This window comes from Exophiala aquamarina, assembly GCF_000709125.1.
Source record: "Exophiala aquamarina CBS 119918 chromosome Unknown aczIA-supercont1.4, whole genome shotgun sequence".
NCBI classification, from domain to species: domain Eukaryota; kingdom Fungi; phylum Ascomycota; class Eurotiomycetes; order Chaetothyriales; family Herpotrichiellaceae; genus Exophiala; species Exophiala aquamarina.
In genome coordinates this window covers 2,503,964-2,526,609 of record NW_013550584.1, presented here as the reverse complement: position 1 = coordinate 2,526,609, position 22,646 = coordinate 2,503,964, and the positions used below count along the sequence as shown (strand labels likewise).

Sequence of the window (22,646 nt, the reverse complement as noted above, 5' to 3'; positions counted from 1 at the left end):
TCTCATCACACATGTTGTGCGCCCGGCCTGTGAGACGACAACCAGCAAGGGTGGGCTCGGTGTGCTTTGAGACTGGTGAATCGCGCATTGGTCAACGCCATGATCGAGACCTTCACTCTCTGTTACTATACAGATTTGTGAGCGGTCGACAGTCACTATGAAAATATGTATGAAAGTGTCTTCCACCTGTTACGCATTGGGTTACTGGGATAGAGGCGGGTGATACGGAGCGAGTGGTGCGGAAAACGTCAGGAGAACTGTCAATTGACCTTCAACTGACCTCCAAGGTGTCTGGGCGGCGAGGTTTTGATTCGCTTACGGTCATGAATCCTGGGCAGGATGGACACAACCAGCAAAATGGAACAAGGTATGATTATCAAGAGCGAAAACGAATCGTTATGAATGGTGGCAATCGTGAAATTTCTTTCGAAAAGAGAATGGTCTCTCAGCCCTGTGAAGCATCGCCGATGTCTACAGGGTACTTGACGAGCCCGAGTCCACCCTGAACATGGCGAGCTTGATCGACGCCTTCATGAGAGAATGTTATGGTGGACGAGGAAAAAAGCCTGGATCAACAGGACAGACGGTGTTGCTTGGGCGCTACTGTTCTAGACAAGCTATGACAACCCCACCCGCTTGTCTCAGCTATGCACACAACGAGCTGCAGCCTCGAGCTTGACTCGGATGGACAACCCGCGACGTAGTAGGTAGACCAAATTGTATTGTTAAGTCTACCTTGATGAATCACGTGACCTGGCTCGAGAGTCCCGATTTAGACCAGTGCATCGTTAGATCTTCCCAACACGAGAAGCTCTGACATCCTTCATGCGCAGCCACGGTATGTGGCCAATCGTTGGCCATGTCCTCGCTCAGATGTCAAGATCCCTGGTTCCATGCTGGCCGTTTCTGGTCTGCTCATTATTGATGTCCACAACGGACTCAATGTTTAGTCCTGCATCGTGCAAGTTGCAGTAGACACCCCAGCCCATCTGAACATAGGATTTCCAATGCCCATCCTCGGAAGACAGGCCAGTGAAGGCCAAAGGTGCAAATTATTGGGATTGCTCGCGAGAAGAGCTGCTCCGCATGCCCACTGCTTTCCCTGGACTTGTAACTGCATTGCAACTTGACCTGGGTCGCACCAACACTGGCAGGCAGGTGGTGCCATTTGGTACTGGTATTACCCCCCTGCCATCGGAGCATAAACGCTACTGACAAGGGATTTTGCAGCTCCCGCCGAAGGCCCCGGTGCAAAGAGTCGTGGCCGTGCATGATGCTGCTCGGGCAAACTCGCTCGGTGAATCTGCCATGGTCGTTCGACCACGACAGCGACAGCGAGGGCGACATCACAGTGGACGACCCCCTCGGTGGAGCTGCACACGACTATGACCTATCCAGGAGAACTGTCACACCGACCAGATTTAGATGCAAGGCCACTCGTGTTAAAGCAATGTGATCGTTGACGGATCCCTAGCGACTTGCCGCCATGTAGAGTTGCCATGAGCGTCACGCAGAACCCACGACATTGGCAGCTGTTCCTTTCTCAGGCGCTATGCCGATCATGCACCCAGACTTGGACTTATTGTATCTTGCAGGGCCCGACCATGGCAGCACATCTTACCAATTCCCTCTTCCGCTTCCACGAGTGTTGCAATGGATGTGCCGTCGAAGCTACAGGACAGTGCATGGGTGATTCGGCGAGTTCTCTTGGAAAACGGCCGATACCACAGCAAGCATTGCCTCGCTTGTCACAGAGCCATGCGCCGAGCTGCTGTTTTCTAGATTAAGTTCCATCCCGATCCCTGCGATCGCAAATTGGCACCAGAGAATTCATGTTACACATCGCTAGACAGTGTGATACTTCCGTTATTTGTCGACGCCAAGTTGGCTTTACTCCAACCACGCCAATCAACAATAGCCGTGTCCCCGCATCATCCTGACTTGCGCAATCATGCCATAGGTCCGATGCCGCTTGGGCGTGCAAATCTGCCGTTTCTCAAGCGTTGAAGGCGATACTATCACGGTACAGAGTGCACTGTACGAGGTAAGAGTTGGCCGTCAAACCCCTGCATGATATCAGCCACGAGCAGGACCATCCATCCACCCCGTCCAAGCTCCTGCGTGCTCCCCACTATACAGACATCTAAGCATGATCACGCCTATCTGAACACGTCTAAAATGAGGCAACCAATGGTGTTGCTCAGGGAGAAAAATCCGCCCCTTCAAGAAGCAATCATTAATCGCAATCTCTTTGGTCCCGAAAGTGAAATTTTACTTTTCGGCAAGCATTGGGAACTAAAGCAAAACCTCAAACTTATTGCTCACGACAAGTCTACTGATATGCCTCGCTCCTTGAGAGTATGGTCTGGATATGATCGAGCGAATAATAACACAATGGCTCAACGGAATCTGCAGTGGACCAGTCTGTAAATCCAGATGATCAGCTCATTATTTCGTCATTACTTCAAGGATGCAAGTCGATGGTCGCAATGCAATGCACTGCTGTACTATGTACCTCTAGCAGACCGCTGGTCGAAAACAAAGCCTCGACAAGGTGTAAAAAATGCGACATGTTCGATCCCCGGCTGGGTTTTTTTTGGGGTGGCGGGGGGGGGGGCCTGTGCCTTCGATAGCGCGCAACATTACAACAGAACAATTATCGCATGGAGAAACCCGGCCTGTGGGAAGTATCGTTGAGATGGCAAATACCTCGGTTGGGAAAGCGGAAGCAGCTTGGTTTCGTCACAGACTACTGTCTTCCAAGCTAACAAGGATCGCAGTGCCTCATCAAATGCCTTCCGGTCGAAATCCGTCCATTGAATTGAGGGATTGGGCAGCCGCGGTCATTATTCAATTGTGGGCCAGACCCCGTTCTAACTACTCCGTACTTAGCCGACCAGTGCGATCAGCCGCTGTCCTTAGCTCACAAGCAGAATCCAGGCTCAAACCTCGCATCGGGTTGCGAGCTTGCAGACTCACATCTGCGGGAGGCCGCATCCATGGGGTCGTCGATCGTCATGTAATTATTCGCTTCTGCAAATGGACGCTAGAATCGAAACCAGATAAGCAGATCTCAGCTGAACCAGGATCCCTGTCTCGATGAAGGAATGTTCTTTCCAGTTTTCCTAGCTCGTCTACTCCGGAACAAGGATAGTTGGAGTATTGTGAAGGCCTTCACTTCATACCTTGTACATTTCCTATGTGCTATTGGACTCTCGATCCACTGATCTCAGGTTGACATCTCTGTGCAGCATGTGATGACATTCAAGCTTGGACGGTAAGCGTCAAGTCTACCCTCTGGGCGCTGCACTCTCACTCCACCCGTCTGGTGGAAAGCGGATGTTGGATTTTCATGATGAATCTGCGTCCTTGTTCCGCTGTCAGGCGGGATGTGTATTCTACAAACGAAGAAAATAGCCTGCTCGATGGTGGCGGTGATGGCGCATGTTTGGATGCCAAATTCCGAGGCAGTTCCAAATTATGGGAGGCGGGAGCATTCGTGTTCAATTCCATTGCCATGGTTCGCGATGGGGGCACCAGACTGCTCACCAGAAACTAGCCCAGGTCAAGTGGAGCGAGTAGAATACTCCTGGTTACAAGGTACGCATACGGAGTACACAAAGCATTGCAAGGTCTCGACCGTCGAATAACAGAGGCCTATCGAGCCCTGAGCTCGGTTCAGTCCAGTCCGGTTCAATTCAGGTTCCTAATCCTTGCTCTTCGTACGAGGGCGAGCTCTGGCAATCTCCCCACAGTACAACTCTGAAAATAATTCGTCTGTGTCAGCCACCTCCTCTGTGGAATATACCTATGCAGGGAAGATATTTGTCTGGAATCCCAATCGGGAATTCTACTGTACTCCTCGCTGCACCGAAGCCGCGCGGCAGACGTCAAACCCGCTCGCAGACGTACGAGAACCCGACTCTTAGAGTCTTAGTGCGCCCACCAGCTGGTGTAATCACTCTGTCTCCAGCATCTCGATGGAAAAGCTGGATGAGCTAATCAACACGGAGCCAGTGATTACTAATGACCGCCTCTGGCTGTCTTGGCGGCCCTTTGGTCCTGTTGATGAATCCGGTCTTTATGAGGACGTGTTCCCCTCCTTCGATCTTCGCACTTAGCACGACGGTAACCATGTCTTATTTTGGAGGTTAGAAGATATGCCTGTGCCTATGCCTACGAGGTACAGAGCCGAGCCAAGATTGTGATACCTTTGTTTTTCGTGGCCCATGGTCGTCGACCGGTATGGAGATAATTACGATTCCATAGTCGACCTCGAAATAGCCTTTGAGATCAGCGCCAGAGCCCGCGGAACTGAACATCCGACTAAGTTCATTCACGCGAGAAATCGTAGAACTCTGATTATACTGGGTCCAGATATACTTTTCTCGTCGGATTATCTGGTCACACATAGACTTTCGGAGCGTCGTTCGCTTCCAGGGAAGACGACCGGGTTCACACGACCCTCGCAGAAAGCTAACTTCAACAGATGGCCCCCTGGATGGCCCCCAGCCGGTTCAGCCCTATGCAAACAGAAAAGCCTATTACTGTCGGACCTGGTACCAGTACGGAGTACCAAGAACGAAGTACTCCGAACTTTCGTGATGGAGCCGGGGAACCTCACATCCCGGCCACTCTCCTCCCAGCCCGCGGAAACGCTTTAGGCGACAAGCATGAGTTTTCACCCTGCCTACCTACGGAGTATAGATTTTCTCTAGTTTAGCGCTCGAAGTGAGTTTCCATTTCCCCCGCAAAACTTTTACCTTCCTAACTACAAAGTTTCGGACCCTGTTCATTCTGCTCAGGGCCTGTTGCATGAACAAAGCCTAATGCAGAAAAGACAATTAAGACAGCCATTTTTGGAAGCCGTCAAATAATAGCTCCACGTCTGGACAATGGAATACGGAGTACTGCCATCCATTTCGTCTGGGCCTTCTGGTCAACCCACAGCTCCCAATAAACAGCAGCAGTGCTTTTATTCGTGTTTCTCTAACCTCATCTCCGTTCGGTCCGGCCTTGGGTCATGTTATCCACTTCACCCAGTTCGCACGGACGTGGTGTCCCATTTTGGACAGTCACGTCCATTGTTTTCGGCGACGGAGCCATATAATACGAACCACTATCATGGGCTCCCCGTTGGCTAGATTGAAGAGCTGAGGGCCACGGGCCGCGGAGGTAACTGTCAACTGAACAAATACCACGGGTGGAATCCCTTGCTTCCGAAGTTTCGGAAGCGACCCCTTGTTCCGGTGGAGCTCGTCACAGGTTCAGCAGCAAGCAAAGGAAAGGCTGCGGTGTGAGTCTGATCCATCTGGAGGCAAGCAAGGCAAGCAGTTCAAAGCTGCGGGCAAGAGAATATGAGCTGTAGGGAAGACGGATAATTATATACATGGTTTATATCATGATTGCACCTGGGGCTGGCCCTCTATCCCCCTTCCGGTGGTGATGCCAGTGCACGATCCAGAGAGATAGGCATAACCACAGCAACATCGACTGTTAGTCACTGTCGAGAGCACAAATCCGTGGGGAGTGCTGCTCCGGTCCAACGCGCAGTAATAGTAATCCAGCCGCCCACGAATCCGGACTTCCACCACATAGGAAATTTACTGTGTTCGGCCTTCCTCCACTAATACTTCCCACGACCATCCTTTCCGGCTTTCCCTATTCCAAGCCACGGCACCAAGTACCGAGTATCGAGTTTCCTTCAGAGCAGACGATGGAGAGCACGACACCCCTGAGGACAGCGGTGACTGATCGCATCACACACATATGTAACTTAACTACCAACCAACCAACCAACCAGCCAACCATTGGCCCCATCCACGTCTTTGCGCCAACGTTGCGGTTCGCACCGCGACAACAACAGAACAGTCCGTAGGACCTAGCATCCCGAGACTAGGTATTGACTACTACTGCTGCTGCTGCTGCTGCTGCTGCTACTGCTGCTACTGCTCTTCTTTGCCGGGCCAGAAACGCCCTCGCTCCGCTGACAGCGGCGGCGACGGGGACCAGTGAACAGCGACCTGGAATGAGACAACAAGAGAAGAAGAGAATGAAAGCCACACGCCTGGGACGAGCCTACGGGTGCGGGTGCGGGTGCGGGTGCGCCGAGGACGAAACGATATCCCTGAATCTCTGCAGTGTATGTCCCACGGGGCCCAGGCCACCACGACACCAAATGACGAGGCCGTGTTGTGTGTGTGTGTGTGAGTGAGGTACGCCCGCCCTAGCCGGCCTACCCGCGACCGACCACGCGCACTCCCACACACGCACCTGTGTATGCTCGGCCCAGGAGTGAAGCCCGTGGCTGTGTCCACCTCTTCCGACATACCCTGGGCGATGTTTGCGACGGGAGGAACGACCAGAGCATTTGCCAGGCAAACGATGCCCGACCCAGTCCGGTAGAGGGGCCCGTCCGTCACTCAGATCAGTTGGACTTTGGGTGAGGTAGGTCTGTATGTAAGTATTGGGGAATGAATCTGTGCAGAAAAGTGAAGCGTATAAAAGTAGTACCTAGATAAGGAAGGTGTACAGTGAAAGCAAGCGTCTACTATGGCTTTCTCATTAAGCATCTTTCATCAAATCTGTCGTATTTCTATGCGCTAAATTTACGCAGAAGATCCATCTCGCGTTATCAATCACCACTGGGTTGATACTGGAAGTGATCCCGGTACTAGGTTTAGGGCGTCCCTCCATTTTGGACGGTGAAAGTGTTTATTCCTGTCCCAATATATGGGCAAGTCACTCATTGTCGGACTACCTCTTCACCAGCTTTGGTGCGAGAGTATGAGCTCCCATCTTTCTCAAATGTAAGCACAGGTGGCTCAAGCGTAACATCGCTATAGGAGTTGCTGAGTGTCAAGGAGACAAGACTATGTAGTTCATGGTGAACCACTGAAATCCTGGACGAATAATGCCATTGTCCATCTTGTGAGCATCAAGTCGGAAAAAGAGTCTCTCACCTTTTCGTAGGGTTTCGCTCTTTTAACAACTGGTCAGGGTTCAAGTTAGGGGTGACACCGGAGTTTGCGACCTCGGTTTGCTTATCTGCCTTGTCCTGAGCGATCATGTGTGTCGAAGTAGCACTGGTATCTCCGTCGTTCTTAACATCTAGTCGGATCCCACCAGGACCAGAACTGAACTCCAATTTTCGTCCAATTCTTTCCTCAATGGCCCGTTTCAGACCCTCACCGGAAGGCATCGTAACTGTGCTGCCACGCCTACGCCTGGCATCGACCTCTTGTTTGATCTCGTCAATAGCCTCATCAATTTCTCGGATAGGGTCACTAGGAAGGCCAAGACTTGGTGGGTAATTTGTTTCTTGCGACAAGGTTTTCCGCACATGTGGATGGTTACGCTTGTCAAGCTTTTGAATGAGAAGCTTCTTGGCCGGGGAAGAGAAGAAAGCAATAGCCATGATGATGCCAATGATTGCATAGAAGTAAACTCTTGCCCAGACGGTAAGACTGTCGTTAAAGCCCAGGATAACAAAGGGAGCGGTGACGAAGCAGAAGGCCAATTGAGTAATGATGTAGCTCGCGATATCATAATAAAATTTGTACTTGGTTGCCTTTGAACCGTCGGGAGTGAGGAAAAATGGGCGAACATAGCGGCGGAAATTCTTTGCGACAGTCTGGATGAAAGCGCCCATCAGAAAAGTGAGGTAGTATCCTGGGTAGAAGCCGTGCCAGAAAGCAGAGGTGATGAAAGTGGCTAGGGTTGCTCGAAAGCCCGGTTTTTTCCCCTTTGGAGTGACCCGTAGGTAGACATAATTTCGTAGCCATTTGTTGGTGTTCTTGTTCCAGCCATCCAGATATGCGCGCGAATTTTGGGCGGTTTCAATTTCCCAGGCATTGACGTTCTCCAATCGATTCCATAACGGCTTGCCAGTCTTGGGATCGAGACCGTTATAACCCAAGCCAGAAAGAATACAAGCACCCTCTGTCAATGTCCAGACGCCGTAGTATTTGAGGCGCGAGGTAAAACCGAGCATGTATAGGATCCAGACGCGGCGGAGAAAGGAGTACTTTAAGTACTGATCTGAAAGGAGGAGAGGGACGTTGTACCAGCCGGAGAATTGAATATAGAGAACAATCCATACCAAGCCAATGATGGCTTTCTTGGTGGCAGGAGTGCCGGAGCGGGGGATTCGTCTGTTGGGATGGGTAGGAGGGGCCTTGGAGCCTTGGGGGATCTCGAACATGGTGGTTTGCAGCCAGCGATCGTAGTCGACGTAGTCAAAAGCAGGACCAGTCCAGACGGAAGGAAAGAAGAAGACATAGCCCGCATAGTCGAGAAAGCCCGGCATTTTGTACACGGCGCGGTCTCTCTGGCTATCGGTCATCAGCTCGGGTTTGAGGCGGCCGTCATGAACATTCCAAGCGAAAGCGCTCAATTTGATAATCAAGACCATTTGACCCCCGGTTATGTCAACAACAGTTGGATCGTCGAGTCGCTGACGGACGATGTGAGACCAGGACATAGAAGCCATCTTCAGAAATGCGGTCAGAAACGGCAGCAGGGCAATGAAGACGGGAATGTCTAACCAAGTAAAAAAAGGCAATCCATGGCATTAGGCTTCCGTCGATATAATAGGCGATGGCATATGTGCCAACGGCGCTATAGAGAAAGGTGCGCAGGCCATCATACAGGTCGAAGAGACCGATGAAATAGAAGACACTGATGGCGACGATGAACAGATTCTTCTGGTCGGGTCTATTGTCTGGGATGCGCTTGAGGAGGCCGGCGAGAGGGTAGCTTATGAGAAAGCTGAATATCAGCTTAATCTCGTCCGGGGCTGCGCCTATGGCACGGCCGACATATTGAAATGCTGCGCGGGGGAGTTAGAGGGACGTTGGCACAAGGTCACTGGTGAGGAAATCACATACGAATATCAATCCCAGGGATCATGGTGATGGAGAATCAGACCCCCTTGAGACTGCTGAGATAACCTAGGCTCTAGGTTGTAGGAGGGATAGGAGGATCAATGGTCGTCGACATGGTTGAAGTAGAAGCTTGAAGGTTGACGTTGAGGCTGATGAAATTGTCCCGAGTCCTGTATTTGGAAGGAACGTGCGGAGATGCCACTGTTTGGATGGGGAAAGTGCGACCTCCACAATGTTTACCACTTCCATCCAACAACCACATCACCATCGTACCTAAACAGAACTCTTCCACGACAACCCAACCTCTCCTGAACACTGTTCCTATACTCCGTCCCTTGTACACTACTCCTCCTTCTACCACAATCTACTTAGCCATAGACATTTCACCGCACCCCGCCACCAACTGGCACCCCCTCACCCCTCACTCCTGCCTGCGCCAGAATGAATTGACCACCCCGTCCTCCTGCAATTCAGACTTCACCCCTGCTGAAGCCATGGATGTAGCCTCGGCTGTGCAGAACTATGTCTCCAGGATAGCCGGCGTCGGTGAGGGTGCTGCCTCGTCTCGAAACCAAAACCAAAAGCTCAAGATACTCCTTCTGGACTCTGCCACCGTCTCCATCGTCTCGACCGCCATTACCCAGTCTGCCCTCTTAAAACATGATGTCTTTCTCGTCGAAAGGCTTGAGTCGTCCCGCGAGCGAATGCGACACTTGCGATGCCTAGTCTTTGTCCGGCCCTCACCTGACTCCATTCAATTTCTCATCGATGAACTCCGAGATCCAAAGTATGGCGAGTACCAACTGTACTTTTCCAACATTATAAAGAAGTCAACCCTCGAGAGACTTGCCGAAGCCGATGATCATGAAGTTGTCAAGGCTGTCCAGGAATATTTTGCTGACTACATCGTTGTCAATCCCGACCTAATGACCCTGAATCTTGGCTTTCCCACCCAGCGCCTGTGGAGTCACAGTCCTGATATCTGGAATACCGATGCCCTACAGAGAACCACCGAGGGTGTCATCGCTTTACTATTGTCCCTGAAAAAGAACCCCTTGATCCGCTACGAGAAGAACAGCTTGATGGCTAAAAAGCTGGCTACGGAAGTCCGCTATCACATCACTCAAGAAGAACAATTATTTGATTTCCGAAAGACTGACACTCCTCCCATCCTCTTAATTCTTGATCGACGCGATGATCCCATTACTCCTCTCCTCACTCAGTGGACCTATCAAGCTCAGGTCCACGAACTGCTCGGTATTCACAACGGCCGCGTAGACCTCTCTGTTGTGCCGGACATCAGACCCGAATTGAAAGAAATTGTTCTCAGTCAGGACCAGGATCCATTCTTCAAGAAGAACATGTACCAGAACTTTGGCGATCTTGGCGGGAACATCAAAGATTACGTTGATCAATATCAATCTCGCACCAAGTCCACTGCCCAGATCGAGAGCATTGCTGACATGAAACGTTTCGTCGAGGACTATCCTGAGTTCCGCAAACTATCGGGAAATGTATCCAAACATGTCACCCTGGTTAGCGAACTGAGTCGTCGTGTATCTGCCGATCAATTGCTGGATGTCTCGGAGCTGGAACAGAGTCTGGTTTGCAACGATAATCACGCCAACGACCTGAAAACCTTGCAAAAACATATCCAAAACCCCTCCATCCCTGCCGACAACAAAATCAGACTCGTCACTCTATATGCCATCCGCTATGAACGCAACCAAAACAATGCTCTGCCTGTTCTCCTCGATCTTCTCACCACGGTCGCGGATATCAGTCCTAACAAGCTCTCCATCATCCCCAAAGTCCTTGCCTATCATCATTCACTCCAACCCGCCCCAGTCGGAGGCGGTTTTAGCGATCTCTTCGCTTTCGACGCTGTCAACTCTCCCTTCTCAAACTTCCGGAGAAACCTAAACTTGAAAGGTGTTGAAAATGTCTATACCCAACATTCTCCACGATTGGAAGCAACACTACAGAATCTCATCAAAGGCCGGCTGAAGGAATTACAGTATCCATTCCTTGAAGGAATGGGCCATACACGAGACAAACCCCAAGATATTCTTATTTTCATGGTTGGCGGCGTTACCTACGAGGAGGCTCGCATCGTTACACAGGTCAATGCCTCAATCCCTGGCGTCCGCGTAGTGCTGGGTGGCACCAATGTGGTGAACTCGGAAATATTCCTGCAAGAAGTTGATGACGCCGTGGGCTCTTGGCCAGATCAAGCACCTGCTACTGCTCAAGGAAGGCTGGGTAAGGCTGTTGGAAGATAATCGCCCCATGTCTTTGAAACCAGCCACGAGACCTCTACGAGAAATATTATACAGAGCAAGACATATCATGTCTTGCCAACCTCACCCTTTCCTAATCCTTCAACTAACCTCCGCTTCCTCTCCTCGCCCTCCTCACGACTCAGAATCTTCACTGCCTCTCTATTCCCCACATAACTGAGTCCACTCCACAGTGTCGTGCACGCGACAAGATAGCACCAGCCCTCAAACACCCCGATCAGGTTCCACGCGCCGACCAGCGCCTCCGGCAAGACAGGCAACAGCATGGCATTCCCAACGAGCAACAGCTGCAAGAAGGTGTTGATCTTGCTGATCTCGGTCGGACGGACCTCCGCGCTCGGCAAGCTGAAGTCCCAGTATCGCGCGAAGGTCTTGGGCGGCGGCAGGCTGATCCAGCGGAAGTAGATCGCCGAGATGGCGAGCGCGACGTCTCGGCCCAGGATGACCACGCTCAGCCATAAGGGCAGGATCGACTGGATCGTCAGGCACACCACCGTGATCGTCATCAGCGCTTTGTCAGCCATCGGGTCGATCACGGTGCCGACTACCGTCTGCGAGTTGTAGCGCCGCGCCAGATACCCGTCCACGGCGTCCGTCACGCCCGCGTAGAAAAATAAAAGGATCGCGGTCACGGGTTGTGAGTGTAGGATGTAGTAGCCAACGGCCGGGGCAGCGAGGAGGCGTGTGAAAGTTAGGAAGTTGGGTAGCGTGTAGATGTTTTCGTGCTTGGTGGGCGAGGGGAGCGGGAGTTTGGGGAGCGCTTGGAGGATTTTGGAGGTCGTTGTTGTGTCTTTGTTGCTGCTGTGTGTTGGAGGTGTTGGTGTTAGCGGCGTTGACGAGGCTAGAGGGATATTGCAGTGATCATCAATGTCCATTTAAAGGATGGGCTTGGCCCAGACAAGGAGAATAACGCCACAAAGGCATAAGCACAACACTGTTAAGATCTAGGTAGATTTCCGCGACATGACATACCTTTTCTCATCTTGGGCACCAGCGTGCTCGGGCTTCGACTCTGTCGACGCATATCTGGCCTTGCCGCTACCGCAGCCGCCACTGCTAAACAATGCCCCAATCCGTGCCCATGATTGAAGACATGGCGAAGAAAACAGTGACCCCGGCGGTGGCGGCGCCGAGGCACCCCTTGCGATACCCCCAAAGAACTGGCATCTCCTAGTCAGGTTCGACGAAACATAGAGTCCAAGCCTTGTTGCCTGGGAGTGTACCGTTGGCAGTCCATCTCGCTGCCTCGACAGGACTGAGAGAGACCTCGAGGGCCCGTTGAGCAGTCGTGCCGAGCTAGACACCGAGCAGCGGCCATGCCGTAGATTTAATCTCGTGCCGATGGCCTGTCCTCGGGCGCTGTAGCCCATCATCGACGCCATTGCATCCTTTTGGTGGTGTGCCCTCGTTTTCTTCTCCCCCTTTCCCTTCCACCGGGGGTGCACGTCGCGGGACTTCCCAAAAAAGAAAAAGAAGAGAGAGAGAGAGATGACTGGTGGGAAAGCCAATCGGTTGATCTCAGAAGAAAACGGTCAATTAAACTTGGGCTGCGGAACAAGTAAGCAGCTCGTTCGAGTCTAGGACGAGGGATGAGCTTTTTCTGCGAACTGGATTGTTCAATCTTTCTGGATGGGAACGTGAACTCGATGCTCCTGAGGGCAGCCTTGAAGCTCGCGTAAGGTTTCTCGCTTCGGTGATTCGGGCTTTGTTACAGCACCACTTTGCGTCAGGCCAGGCGGCTGGGCTGAGTCAGCGAACAAAGAGATATTAGTATCCAGTCCCACGTGACCTTACTAATTACAGTGGAAGAGAAAGACCACGGCCTGCTGAAAACCTCAGGCTCCTCTAGCATGGCATGATCCAGCCAGATCTGTGGACTAGGATGTATTTTGTAATTTAACATGTTGGACGAGGGTGAACAAACCTCGCTCTCCCGTATCTCAAAGTCTTCTCTGGGCAAGTCATACCGACGCCGCTCGCTATGCAGGGGAACCTCAATTCCAGATCCGTCATGATGTACTACATATATATACATTTCCTTCGAGCGCAACCACATGCACCCGATCAAGCAGCGCCAATCGCGCCTTCGGCCTCTTCTTGCTCAGATTGCAGTAGGTCATCACCAGGCACCGTCGGACTGCGAACGGCCTTTGAGCCTGTCCGAACGTACTGGAGCAACCGTAAGGCTCCACTGGGTGTGACACCCTCGACCCGTCTCGCCATTCCGATACTTGCAGGCCGAACGAGCTTCAAAACCTCCTTCTCTGCGAAGCTCAACCCAAATATTTTATCGTAGTCGAGATTGGTAGGCAAGGACAGCGATTCATCCCGTTCGAACGAATCAGCATTCTTCTGTTGCCTGGCAATGTAAGGTGTGTAGTTGCTCTCAATCAGCACTCGTCTTTTGATCAAGTCGGAGTAGTTAGATGTCGTAGATGACAGACCAGGTGTGCGGCTGGCAATCGAATTGACATCCATGCTTTTTGTCCGGAGCAAGTCGAATGCGGATCGCCGGCTAGAATCTGTTCTGACATTCATGCCGAGCTTGAGCCATTCCGAGCTTGATAGCTTGACATCTTCCAGTGTCTTCCGCAACTCTGCCATTTCGCTGCGGGTATTTGCAAAGTGTGTCCATCGAGTGTCTCCAACAACTCCAGCATCGCGTCCTTTTTCGGTCAACCTCAAATCCGCATTGTCCGATCTGCAACTCATGCGGTATTCGCTGCGACTAGTGAACATTCGATATGGCTCTGATACCCCTTTAGTTATCAAGTCGTCGATAAGAATGCCAATAAATGCTTCGGCGCGAGAAAGGGTAAATGGCTCTTTGCCTTGCGCCGCTAAACCTGCGTTGATTCCGGCGACAATACCCTGAGCAGCAGCCTCCTCGTATCCTGTAGTGCCATTGATCTGACCTGCGAGGAAAAGACCTTTGATGAGTTTCGTTTCCAGAGTGGCAAACAGGTTGCGAGGGTCAATGTAATCATACTCCACCCCGTATCCGGCTTGAAGCATCTTCACATTCTCAAGCCCAACAATTGTTTTCAACATTGCGTACTGGGCATCCGCTGGTACTGTCATGCTCATGCCATTGGGATAAATAACCTTATTTGGTTCGAGTCCTTCGGGTTCCAGCCATATCATGTGCTGTGATTTGTGCCCAAATTTGATGATCTTGGATTCCAGGGATGGACAATATCGAGGACCTTTCACAGTCTCACGAATATGTATCGTCTTGTCTAGATTTGCACGAATGATCGCGTGAGATGCGTCATTGGTGTATGTGGTCCAGCAATTGAGTTGACCCTTGTCGCCTATTTGAACAGTATCATTGAGATAAGAAAATGGATTTGGGGGGGAGTCTCCAGGTTGGATCTCCAGACGACTGAAGTCGATTGAATCTCGATCCAATCGTGGTGGCGTTCCCGTTTTCAGCCTTCCAAGTGTAAATCCTGCACTTCGCAACGACTTGCTGAGACCAAACGTTGCCGCTTCACCCATGCGCCCTGATGGGTAGGCTTCCAGACCAATATGAATTTCTCCACCCAAGAAGGTGCCAGTTGTAATCACCACCTGAGACGCAGGAACGACTTGACCATCCTCGAGACGAATCCCAGAAATCCGACCTTGGGAGACCGTGTCTCGAGGATGAATGTTCTCCTTCGAAACTATTATGTCCGCCACTTTGCCTTCTAGGATACTCAAATTCGGCGTGGAGAGCATCTCCTCCCGCATATATGTCTTGTAAAGATCCCTGTCGATCTGAGCCCTCGGTCCCCAAACCGCAGGTCCCTTTTTCACGTTCAGCATTCGAAATTGTATGCCCGCCTTGTCAATTATTCGCCCAGCGACTCCGTCCAAAGCGTCGATCTCGCGGATCATGGTCCCCTTGCCAATACCACCAAAACTGGGGTTGCAGGAACAGACCCCAAGGTTGGACAACGAGGGAGTGATAAGTGCAGTTCGGGCACCTGATCTGGCGGCTGCAGCACTGGCTTCAGTGCCTGCATGACCACCGCCAATGACAACGACATCATAAGGCCTGTAGAATGTCAATGCGCGTCTCCTGGACGAGTCAGAGCTGATAGGAATACCGAAGAGTGTCTGCGACAGCGGCGAACAGACGACGCTGCTGACGTCCAGACCTTGTGCGAGGACTATGTCCCCAGCAACTGGGGCCTACCGGCCTAAACAAAGGCCTCATTCTGTGCTAAGAACCTGATGTTGCTGGATCGAAAGATCAAGTGGGAGCGACTTTGGCCGCAGGCACGGCAGTGTGTCTGGATTCTTGGGGAAATTTCAGGACGGGAAAACCTCGGCTTCACGACGATGGGAGGGAGGAGGCTTTCCAGTTTTGAGACGTCAAACTTCCAATTACAGTACTCGTATGATAATGCGGCTGACTGAATTGGACAGGTAGGGACAGGTTGGGCTAAGCATCTGCTGCACTGATTGTGTATGATGCAGCTGCATGTGGTTCAAAGGAATGCAATCGAGGTGAGATGATCAACTTCTCAGGCTCTCGGCTTTGGATATGCTACATCTGATCGCTAGCATCCCATTCTCTAAGCGAAGTCTTTGTTGCTCGAGGATGGTACACAATCCTCATGTTATACAAGTGTCAGAAGACGAAGTTGACCACTTTTCCTTCGCCTACCACCACGACTCTCTTCCTGTTCTCCCATTTGTTCTTCTCCGTCAGCCACGTGTGGCCCTGTTCGGTGCCGAGTATGGCGTCAATAATCTCTGTTTCTCGCTTTTCTTTGCCGTTGTTGACTTCGCTGTTTGATGGCGATGGTATTTGGACGGTGAAACGCATTTTGCCGTTGATCTGTACAGCGCAAGTTATGGTCTTGCGCAAACCCTGTAAGAAAATTTCTTGCTCTTCGGAAAGGATGTTGTTAGGCCAAGACGAGTTGAAAATGCTCTGGGTAGTAGTCTTTTCGGTGGCTTCACTCCTACTGATGCTTTCCCAGGATTCTTCTGCGAACGCGGGAGTAATGGGGGCCATCATTTTCAAAAGTGCAGCGATCGTGACGTGTGCGACCATTGGCGATAGATTTTGCACTCCAGTCTCTTGTAGCGCGTTCGTCAACTTGATCAAGTCTGATATGGCCGTGTTCAGAGTGTAGACGTTGTTTGAGAATGTATCAGAGATAGCATTGCTTGTCTTGTGAGCCTGGAGCAGTATCGCGGTATCAGTGGCCGAGAGTGTTTTGAGGTCCAGAGGACTTGTCGAGGTGACACCAAAATTGCCATTGTTTGAAGTTACAAGATCATGGACCAGACGATGAACGCGGCCCAACCACCGTTGTATTCCCACGACCTTCTCTTCATCCCATTGTAGAACCTCACTGACGGGTGCCGCGAACAGGATGTGGGCTCGTAGTGCATCTGCACCAAATTTCTGGATGCAAGTGGATGGATCGACCCCATTGTACTTGCTCTTGGACATTTTCTCCCAAGTCACGCTCGGTGATTTGCCGGTCGCCTTGATGGTTGGAAGGTCTCCCTTCAGCTCTAACTCTTGCGGTAGAAGAAATCTCCCCGTTTCTGGGTCTGAAAAAGTCTTTCCGTGGACCATTCCTTGAGCGATCAGCTTTTGAAATGGCTCGGCAGGACCCGCCTTTTCCGAGATATGCCCTTGACTGCAGAGGAATTTATAGATGAACCGAGCATATAGAAGGTGCAATATTGCATGCTCAACTCCTCCAACATAAAAATCCACCGGGACAATACCTTCTGTGGATCGCGACGAGAATGGTTCAGTCTCATTTGACGGGTCTAGGAATCGCATGAAGTACCATGATGAATCCACGAAGGTGTCCATTGTATCCGTCTCTCTCTTGGCCGGCCCGTTGCATTTCGGACATTGGCAATTGACCCAATCATCAATCTTGTCCAAGGGGTTGCCTATCTGGCCTTGGATAGAGGAATCAAGCTTGGGGAGTTCCACAGGCAGATGATCTTCTGCCACTGGTACAGTGCCACAACTCGAACAATTAATAATCGGAATAGGAGTTCCCCAATATCGTTGTCTACTGACAAGCCAATCACGAAGTCTCCACGTTTCGAATGGCTCTGCAAGTCCTTTTCGCTGGAGGTCTTCAATGATCTTGAGGCCTGCTTCAGCGCTGGGCATGCCAGCGTAAGGGCCGCACAGGTCCGTCAGGATACCATGCTCAGTATATGCCTCAGGAAGGTCGGCCATGTACAGATCGCTTGGCTTTTTCGTGGTAGAAGCGGGAGTAATGACGATCGGAACTGCGGCTGATGGTCTATGGGTCCTCCAAAAGCTCAAGTCTCTAGAATCATGAGCTGGTACTCCCATAACGACACCTTCGCCATAGTTGTCCAAGACATATGGAGCTGTGAATACAGGTAATGACTCGGATCGATCACCAGCCATTTCTGACAACGGGTTGATGGCTGAAAGGGGAAGTTCGAACCCTTCTTTGGAGTCAGGTGCAAAGGACGCCCGTCTATCGAGGAACTTTTGCAACTCTTGATTGGTCTGTGCAGCCCGCTGCACGAAAGGATGATTCATGGATAAAGAAATGAACTTTACTCCAAAGAGAGTATCTGGGCGAGTTGTAAAGACGTGAATCGGAGTAGATTGGCCCGTTGAATCCTCCAAGGTGAACTGAATGCGTGCTCCAGGAGAGCGGCCGATCCAGTTACGCTGTTGTGTGACAACTCGATCAGGCCATCTTGCCGCTTCGGAAAGATACTTCAAATCCTCCAGGAGAGGTTCTTTAAAAGCTGTAATTCGAAAGAACCATTGCCGGAGTTTGACCTGCTGTACAAGTGCTCCAGAGCGCCATGATCTCCCATTGCTATCAACCTGGACGGGCTTTGTTAGAAGAGAATGGAACAAGTTGAATGTCCTTTACCTGTTCGTTTGCAAGGACGGTCTTATCAACAGGATCGAAGTTCACTAGAGCTTCCGCCTGATATGCTAGATCCTTCTTATACAGTTCCAAGAATATCCTTTGAGTATGTTTGTAGAAAGAGGGTGAACAAGTTGATATTTCCTACCCAGATATCAGTCCTATGTACAAAAGATCCAGCCTCTTGACCTACTGCATCCCAGTCAAAGTGTGTGTTCATGCTCTTTAATTGCGCTTTCATCTTCGTAATATTCTCCTTGGTCCAAAGTGCAGGATCTATGCCACGCTCAATCGCAGCATTTTCGGCTGGTAAACCAAATGCGTCCCATCCCGTGGGGTGAAGGACACGATCACCTCGCATGCGCCGATATCGAGCAATCACGTCGGAAATGGTGTAGACTCGAAGGTGACCCATGTGGAGGGAGCCGGACGGATAGGCAAACATGGGCAGGATGTATGAGATCCCTTGGCCTTTTGAGGGCGTTGCAGCTTTGGGCTGATGTGCCCATATCTGCTGCCATTTTGCATCAATTGCACCAAAATCCAATGGTGGTAGTGCAGGAGGCGCTGGTCGACGCGAGAAGGACGAAAACAAACGAAACAAGACTGGTCCTGTCGACGAACGCCGAATTGAAATCTTGAACATCTCCTCCAGCCCCTCCACCACCACTTAGCAGTCCAAGGTGTGGGAAATATTGGAGGAGAGAGACAAGTGTAGGGTTGCAACTTATTCTTCTTGACCCGAACAGTGGACTGGGCTTTCGTCGGTGCTCGGCGATTCGGGGAGAGCCTCACCGAGATCACGTGCTCATCCATCAAGGATCTCCACCAACATGGACAACGATGTCTCTCCTTTTTCTATCTCAACATCAATTGTGAAGTTTTCTAGCGGAAGCTACGCCCGCGAAAAGAGTTATAAAGAGTTAATTGCCGACTGACACTAAGCAGTACGCGACTATCCCTAAAATGATCTGAATGTCAGGCTCGCGTATCCGGGCTTGCCAGAGCTCGCAGCAAATGCTCCAGCAAGGACGTCAATCGTACTGCACATATTAATCAGCGCTTTGAGCTCTCCATCAGATGCCTGGAAATATTTCGAGCACAGTACAAGGTGAATATTCCCGCTCTTACAACTTCAGGTCTTCTTGGTGTAGTGCATTTGTGTTGAATGTCCGCGAACCACAAGCATTTGGCTGACACGCCTGTGGACCTGAGGCAGCGCCCTGCGATGCCGGCATCAACGTTTCTTACATGATCATTAGCCAAAAGCGACCTTGGGCGCACACATCCATACCGCTTGTTTGCCGTTGTTGTGAAGCAAGAGCCATAACAGAATCCCACAGTTCTCACCGGCAAAACGTGCCAGTCTGGCAATATTGGGGCATTAAACCAATGTGAGGTCGAAGCCGACCTAATGATCCGCTAGTCATTTCTTTACAAGCACAGAACCATGTGCGCTGAGGGTTCCTTGAACCTTGTGATGTTTGCCAATGAGAATACTCTTCCTGAGCTTTTGAAGGCGTGGTTCAAAGCACGAAGATGTTCATCATGCTCAGGCACCAGCATTCAACCCATTCTCTGGGATGATCAAGGTTTGCCGATCAGGTCGTAGCTTTTGGAGTCTTCGACAGCATGTACCTGGGTTCCTAGCTTCGACCCAAAAAACCTTGTCGAGCACACCACTCGAAGATTCAACAGCCTTTGCGGATGAGCACATACATGCATATGCTCTCCTTCATGCTGGGAATCGACACTGAAACCTTCGCTTCGTTTTCTTCTCACTAATGGCCTTATGCCTTTGCCCACTTTACCCTGTTCATTGATATAACCAACAGTTGGTGAAGATTTGTCAGTCTACGCGCTGACTGCGCGGGTGACAACTCACCCTTGAAAAAGGTGCAAAATCGTGAAGAAGATGTGTCTAAAAAGACCCTTGGGCTAAGCTTACCCTTTCATTCGCCTCGCTCTGAGTCGCGCTCCGAATTTCCCTCTCTTCTCTTATTTCCTACTTATCTTGTGCTTGCTATTCCCTCTCTAGAGTCGCAAGTTTTCATCTGAGTGCGGCCTGCCTAGCATGGCCCAAAGTATAGCAGCTGTCAATGCCTACGGGTTTGCAATGGCGACAACGAGCCAAATGGCACGAGCAGCACCACAAACATCATTGTCCAACTCCATCAGTATGCCATTTCGGCTTCAACTCAAACGAATCGAGATCTGTGATAGTTACATTACCTACAAAGCGGCACATTTCCTAGGACTTCCACGAGAAATTCGCAATCGCATCTACGTGGCGGCACGAGACGACATCAACTCACAGAGCGGACTCACTTCCAAGCTTTCTCAACACCCATTGACCGGATTCGAGGGTTTGCGGCAAGCCAGTCGACAACTGTACCATGAAGTGCCTCAGATCTTGGGTACATTCATCGTTCCACGTACATTCGTCAATTCTTTCCTACGCATGCCAATCCATAGCCACAGTATGTGGGATAATTTCAGGTCTCTCCACGTCGAGATACCTCACGACAGTGACGTTGAAGTCTTCGGCTGTCTAGCACATGCACTGAAGCAGGTTGCCCGCGAACTACAAGACCTCCGGCTCTATGGAGTTGGCTTGGATGCCCATGGAATCCCAACAAGTTCGCAAACTAAAGCTTGTGGAAAATTCGACAACTCCTTGTTCCCTAATCAGAGAAATCTCGCAATATCTGGCCAGGATTGGATGGTTCGACTACCTCTCATCAACACTATCCAGTGTCTTATCAACCTCAGAACGCTTGTTCTCGACAATCTCAATATGCCTGTACTTGAGGCCCATGTCCTGAAATACAAGGATCATTTAGAATCTCTGTACATCTGCATGGATCACCGAACAACTCTGCATTACGAATATCTGCTCGATTCATCTGCCAAGAAAATGGTTAGGAATCTGATGTGGGGGGTTAGACAATCGTGCCCACTGAAAGAACTAGAGATCTCGATGAACAGCACGATGAACGTGGGCCGGATCCTAGGCTTGTCAGTGAATACTCTGGAGAAATTGACGATCATCGTTCCCGATCAATCGAAGCAGTCCGCGTGCGAGCGGCAGAGCAACTGGATTGGGGACCTCGCACAAATCCTTCAGTTCATACTGCGAACTTCTCAAAAGTTACAGACACTCAAAGTCTGCATCCACGCAGCTCTCTACGAGAACGATAAGTGGTCTGGTCAGTTGATTGGTGCTTTCAACATGCATATGCCGTTCATGTTGACATTGCAAACTGTCGAGTTGCACATCCAAGCCAGATCCCGCTGGTTTGCGCAAGAGTTCATAGAAGCCTTGCCTGACTCTGTGCAGAGATTCTATGCTCCTGAACTGCTTTTTGCGGGCCATTTCAAGGCTATGCTTACTATGCTTACATTCAAGACTAAGCTTGACCTCGAGGGATATGACCACACCAAGCACCGAATGATTGGTGAGGATCCTATGAGACGTGACTCGATTTTCTTTCCGCGTTCTGAACTCTGCTTTATTGGGTATGAGTATGCTCTCGAAACGAGACCAACCCTGTATGAGATGCAGCACGAATATGCGATTGAACTCCTCAAGCTTAATGCGAAATTGCTAGACCGACATCGAAATCGACATTTGGCAAAAATTGGTGGTTGGCATATCCCTTTGAACTCAAAGGAACCCGCGTCACTTGAAGAATACAATGCTGCGGTCACGGCAGCCAGATTGGGTCAACTAGGTGGTCCTATATTCGACGAAATTCCAGAACTTCATGTCTTCGCTACTCATAATGAGTATTTTGGCAAAGAAGACGAGGCAGTAGATATCTTCTACCGGGAAGCCGTGGCACAGGCAAATGATCTTCTCTCACTGACATACCCAGCTTTTGAGGATGTGTCAGATGACTTCAGGCATTCCAACCACTGGATCTCCGAATGACCTAGACCGAGGTGAGATTTTGGATTTGAGGCGTGGTTGGTGATTTGAGGACATTTAGGGAGACTCTCAGCAAGTCACGGCATCAACACCATTAATTACGAGCACGAGCATCAGCACTAGGACGGGCATTATCACTAGCACTTGGGCATGATGCAACTTTGTGATCTCAGGGATACTTTCGAGAGAGGCTCAGCGATTTCGGAGCATCAGCATCAATATCAATATCGGTAGCATTCGCACAAGCAGCAGCATGTGGATTGGTTCGGGCATGAGCACTCGCATTTAGGCAGTGGACCAATCCATGAAGCATAGGGCCGATCCAAAATTGAGCCCCAGGTTTCCAATGCTACTTGCTGACATGGCAGCCGCAGAGTCAACCTTGTCGCCGATCTAGATGGAGTCACTGACCTTGGGTTGTTCCTGGAGTCACGCAACCTGTCTCCACGATCATTAAATTAGCATTCTGTAACGATATATCAGAGCACCTGATTCGTGCATCCAAGGCCTAAAGCGTGGTGCTCGTGACCCTGGTCTCCCCAATCAGGACTAGCGTGTACCGTGTATACCAGAAGCAGCAAGACAGCCGAAAGTTGCATGACTCAACATCATCTCCTTCGGTGCACCAATTTACAAATCT

At 50.6% G+C, this 22,646-nt stretch overlaps 6 protein-coding genes across 6 annotated transcripts; 2 read left to right on the top strand and 4 right to left on the bottom strand.

Annotated features, from left to right (window-relative positions):
- Positions 1-6,958: 6,958 nt before the first annotated feature.
- On the bottom strand, positions 6,959-8,910 carry A1O9_06003 (uncharacterized protein; the record flags this gene model as incomplete). The annotated part of the gene is made up of 3 exons (XM_013405216.1): positions 6,959-8,491; positions 8,547-8,830; positions 8,889-8,910. 3 exons carry the CDS (start codon positions 8,908-8,910, stop codon positions 6,959-6,961), a joined length of 1,839 nt encoding a protein of 612 aa, XP_013260670.1.
- A 469-nt stretch (positions 8,911-9,379) lies between these two features.
- Positions 9,380-11,167, top strand: A1O9_06002 (uncharacterized protein; the record flags this gene model as incomplete). Its single annotated transcript, XM_013405215.1, has 1 exon — positions 9,380-11,167. One exon carries the CDS (start codon positions 9,380-9,382, stop codon positions 11,165-11,167), a length of 1,788 nt encoding a protein of 595 aa, XP_013260669.1.
- Positions 11,168-11,232: 65 nt separating this feature from the next.
- Positions 11,233-12,060, bottom strand: A1O9_06001 (CDP-diacylglycerol-glycerol-3-phosphate 3-phosphatidyltransferase; the record flags this gene model as incomplete). Its single annotated transcript, XM_013405214.1, has 1 exon — positions 11,233-12,060. The coding sequence occupies one exon, from the start codon at positions 12,058-12,060 to the stop codon at positions 11,233-11,235; it is 828 nt and encodes a 275-aa protein (XP_013260668.1).
- A 1,189-nt stretch (positions 12,061-13,249) lies between these two features.
- On the bottom strand, positions 13,250-15,067 carry A1O9_06000 (tRNA uridine 5-carboxymethylaminomethyl modification enzyme GidA; the record flags this gene model as incomplete). Its single annotated transcript, XM_013405213.1, has 1 exon — positions 13,250-15,067. One exon carries the CDS (start codon positions 15,065-15,067, stop codon positions 13,250-13,252), a length of 1,818 nt encoding a protein of 605 aa, XP_013260667.1.
- Positions 15,068-15,806: 739 nt separating this feature from the next.
- A1O9_05999 (leucyl-tRNA synthetase) lies at positions 15,807-18,520 on the bottom strand (the record flags this gene model as incomplete). Its single annotated transcript, XM_013405212.1, has 3 exons — positions 15,807-18,029; positions 18,079-18,219; positions 18,269-18,520. The coding sequence occupies 3 exons, from the start codon at positions 18,518-18,520 to the stop codon at positions 15,807-15,809; spliced, it is 2,616 nt and encodes an 871-aa protein (XP_013260666.1).
- A 1,779-nt stretch (positions 18,521-20,299) lies between these two features.
- A1O9_05998 (uncharacterized protein) lies at positions 20,300-22,003 on the top strand (the record flags this gene model as incomplete). Its single annotated transcript, XM_013405211.1, has 1 exon — positions 20,300-22,003. A coding segment is annotated over one exon (1,704 nt), but the record flags the coding sequence as incomplete, so codon positions are not given.
- Positions 22,004-22,646: the final 643 nt, after the last annotated feature.